General features: G+C 67.7%; 2 protein-coding genes across 2 annotated transcripts in view; one reads left to right on the top strand and one right to left on the bottom strand.

Annotated features, from left to right (window-relative positions):
- DALRD3 (DALR anticodon binding domain containing 3) overlaps positions 1 to 1905 on the bottom strand; it is a 4696-nt gene extending 2791 nt beyond the window's left edge. Inside the window, exons 1-5 of the mRNA XM_017820533.1 lie at positions 1510 to 1905; positions 1067 to 1356; positions 708 to 988; positions 465 to 523; positions 237 to 366 (exon numbers count right to left, since the gene is read on the bottom strand). Of these exons, the coding sequence (XP_017676022.1) occupies positions 237 to 366; positions 465 to 523; positions 708 to 988; positions 1067 to 1356; positions 1510 to 1893 (1144 nt within the window). The 5' untranslated portion in view covers positions 1894 to 1905. The remainder of the gene's footprint in view (positions 1 to 236; positions 367 to 464; positions 524 to 707; positions 989 to 1066; positions 1357 to 1509) is intronic.
- Positions 1 to 2887, top strand: part of NDUFAF3 (NADH:ubiquinone oxidoreductase complex assembly factor 3) — a 17320-nt gene that overhangs the window by 10045 nt on the left and 4388 nt on the right. The gene's annotated exons all lie outside the window — the stretch shown is intronic.

The following is a 2887-nucleotide window of genomic DNA, read 5'->3' as shown; positions in this document are numbered from 1 at the left end:
GGCAAGCAAGGGAGCAACAGGTGCCTTGCACACCAACTCACTGGAAGTACTGGTCTGCCCTGATGGGCGATGAGGGGTTGGTCACTTTCACTGGCTGAAAGACAGAGGAGAGGCTGTCAGAGATTCAGAAGCTCCACCAAAATGCACTGCAGGAGAACTGGGTGAAATCCAGCCCTGCTCTAAACCTAGTCTGGAGCACAGGGATACCAGGGGCCACAGTGAGGAGGGTCAGAGGTTGCTCACCTGCAAAGCTGTGTGGGCTCCTGGGTCCAAAATTCTCCAGAGCAGATCCAGCTGCTGCTGCTGGAATTCCTCCTCACAGTTCACCACATGTATGATGCTGCAGCAGCTACTCTGGCTCTCAGCCTGCAACAGAGCACAGCAGGGAGCTCAAATGATATTGCCTGGCAGAAGGGAACAACACCTGGGAAGCGAGAGGCAGGCAATGCCACAGGGTCACTCACCAGGCACTGCTGAACAGCTTGCTGCAGCTCAGCCAGGGACCTCAGCATCCCCTCTGTCACTGAAAGATGGAGGGACACAGATTGGGACACAAGGGTTTGCCATCCCCTGCCATCCCACACCATCGGGTCTGCCCCAGGCTCAAACCAGACTGAAGGAGAATAAATGGGAAAAGAAAGGAAACAGGCCTTTAACCCATTCACCCCCCACTGCCACACCTGAGCTGCTCTACATGTGAGGCTCACCGAGAAGCACATCCAGGTTGGGGTCATAGCCCACCAAGCCCTGCTGCTCCACGAAGCTCTTCAGGTGCACTTTACCGATGACACCCTCGGGCAGCGTGGCCGTGCCCGGCCCCTGCTCACAGGCTGTGTTACAGGGAGCCCGGCCCAGCGCTGCCTTCAAGGCCGAAACAGCCTCAGGGAAGGACGAACCACCGGAGCCGGAGGGCCAGTCGATGCGAAGCTGTCGCAGGACCTCCGAGCTGCCCTCCCGGGTGAGGGCAGGGACCAGGCGCACGCCGACCCTGCAGGAGAGGGCGAGGGAGGCGCTGGCAGCAGCGGGCGAGGGGCGCGGGCAGGGGGGGACGCGGACACTCACTCACCCCTGGGCGCGCAGCAGCTGTGCCAGGTGGTCGGCGAGCAGGACCGGGCGGAGGTGGCGCGGCTGCAGAGCGCCGGGGCCGCGCAGGGCCGAACAATGCAGCACCACGGGGCCCTCCTGCGCCCCCGCCGCGGGGAGGGCTGGGCCGGGCAGGGAGCCCAGCAGGCGCTGGAAGGCCTCAGGGCGCCGCACCTGTACCGCCAGCCCCGCCGGCGTGTCCCGGCAGCCCCACAGCGGCAGCACCGCAGGACCCCGCAGAGACGGCACCGCTGACACGGCCTCGGGGGGCACCTGCGGGCGGGGCGGGGTCGGCGCGGGCGGGGCGTGTGGGGGTGACCCCGCCCCGGCTCCCAAACCCCGCCCCTTAATCGCAGGCCATGCCCCCAAATCCCCCCCACACCGCTCGCAGGTCCCACCCCCTCCCAGCCGCCCCGCCGGGCCTACCTGTCCACCGGGAAAGGCGGCGCCCAGCGCGGCCCGCGGCGCCAGGAAGTCCCGGTGCCGCAGGTTGCGGGCGCCGCTCTCCTTCACCCAGAGCGCGCCGGGCCGCCCCAGCGCCTCGTTCAGCGCCCGCAGCGTTGCCGCTACCCCCGGCCGGCCCTCGCCCGCTTCCATAGGGGCCCGGCCGGCACTCCCGCCGCGGCGGACTGGAAGTGACATCACCACCCCTCGCCCTCTCAGTTCCCTCTGGCGGCCGACATGTTGGGCGCGGCGTTCCCGGGCGGCCATGTTGGTCAAGGGCAGGATGGACGGGCGGGGCGGCCATGTTGGGGGAGCGGGTGTGCGGCCGCCATGACCGGTGTGGCGATCGGCGGCGGCGACCGCCATGATGGGAGTGGCGGGCCGGGGCCACGCCGGACAGGGCCGGAGGGAGCGCTGCACCCGGGTACTGCGGCGCCCCGCATGGCGCGGGGGTCTCTGCCCCACACAGCCTCACCCCAGCACGGCCATGGTGCCACCCTGAGGTGCTGAGGAGGGAGTGGTGCCCCCTCCTCTCCAGGCTGGAGCAGCCCCTGGTCCCCAACACTGGGGCGTGGGAACTGAAACTCCCAGGAACCGAGCGGGAGCAGGAGCCAGAGGCCATGCGGAGATCGGACAGGCTCAGGCTGTCCCTTGGCTGTCCCCGGGCTGCTGAGGACAGTGAGGAGCCCTGGGAGAGGGTCTGGCAGCCTGGACAGTGACAGGCAAGGCAGGGGTTTGGATGGGCTGGAGGATGTTTGGCAGACTCCATCCGTGGGCACCGTGTCCCTGGCAGACCATGGCTCAGCACCAGCAGCACCTGCCAGGTGCAGTGTGTCACCACAGTGGGCTCTGTCATGTCCCCAAGCCTCCCCAGCAGGAAGGACAGGCATGAGGAGCTGCTCTCCCTCCCAGCACGTGAGCAGTGTCCTGCTTATCAGCCCCAGGAGGAAGGAGATGGCAGTGATAATATCGCAACCTCGTGGTCTTGATTACATCTGCAGAGCTAAGGGGCTCCATGGCAGCAGTCGTTCAACCACAGATCTGGCAGTGCAGGGCTCACGGTGCTGCCCAGCTCCCCAAACTGCACGGTGGGGGCTGCTGAACTGGGGACAGGGCAAGGGCCCAATGCACCCCTAGCCTTTTGGCACCGAGCCTGGCTGGTGGGGAGCAGGGATCCAGGAAGTGCCGAACTCTGGCACAACACAGCACAACACAGCACAACACAGCACGCATCCCAGGAGCTGGGGACCTCCCTCCCTGCCCTGCCCTTCCTGCCCTCCCCATGAGGCCGGGGCGGGGGGGGGGGGGGGGGGGGGGGGGGGGGGGGGGGCCCCCGCCCCCCGGGGGGGGGGGGGGTTGG

The sequence above is a fragment of the Lepidothrix coronata genome, unplaced genomic scaffold (genome assembly GCF_001604755.1).
Source record: "Lepidothrix coronata isolate B3197 unplaced genomic scaffold, Lepidothrix_coronata-1.0 Scaffold84, whole genome shotgun sequence".
Taxonomy (NCBI): domain Eukaryota; kingdom Metazoa; phylum Chordata; class Aves; order Passeriformes; family Pipridae; genus Lepidothrix; species Lepidothrix coronata.
The sequence above is the reverse complement of the archived record's forward strand: the minus strand, read 5'-3'. Positions and strand labels throughout refer to the sequence as shown.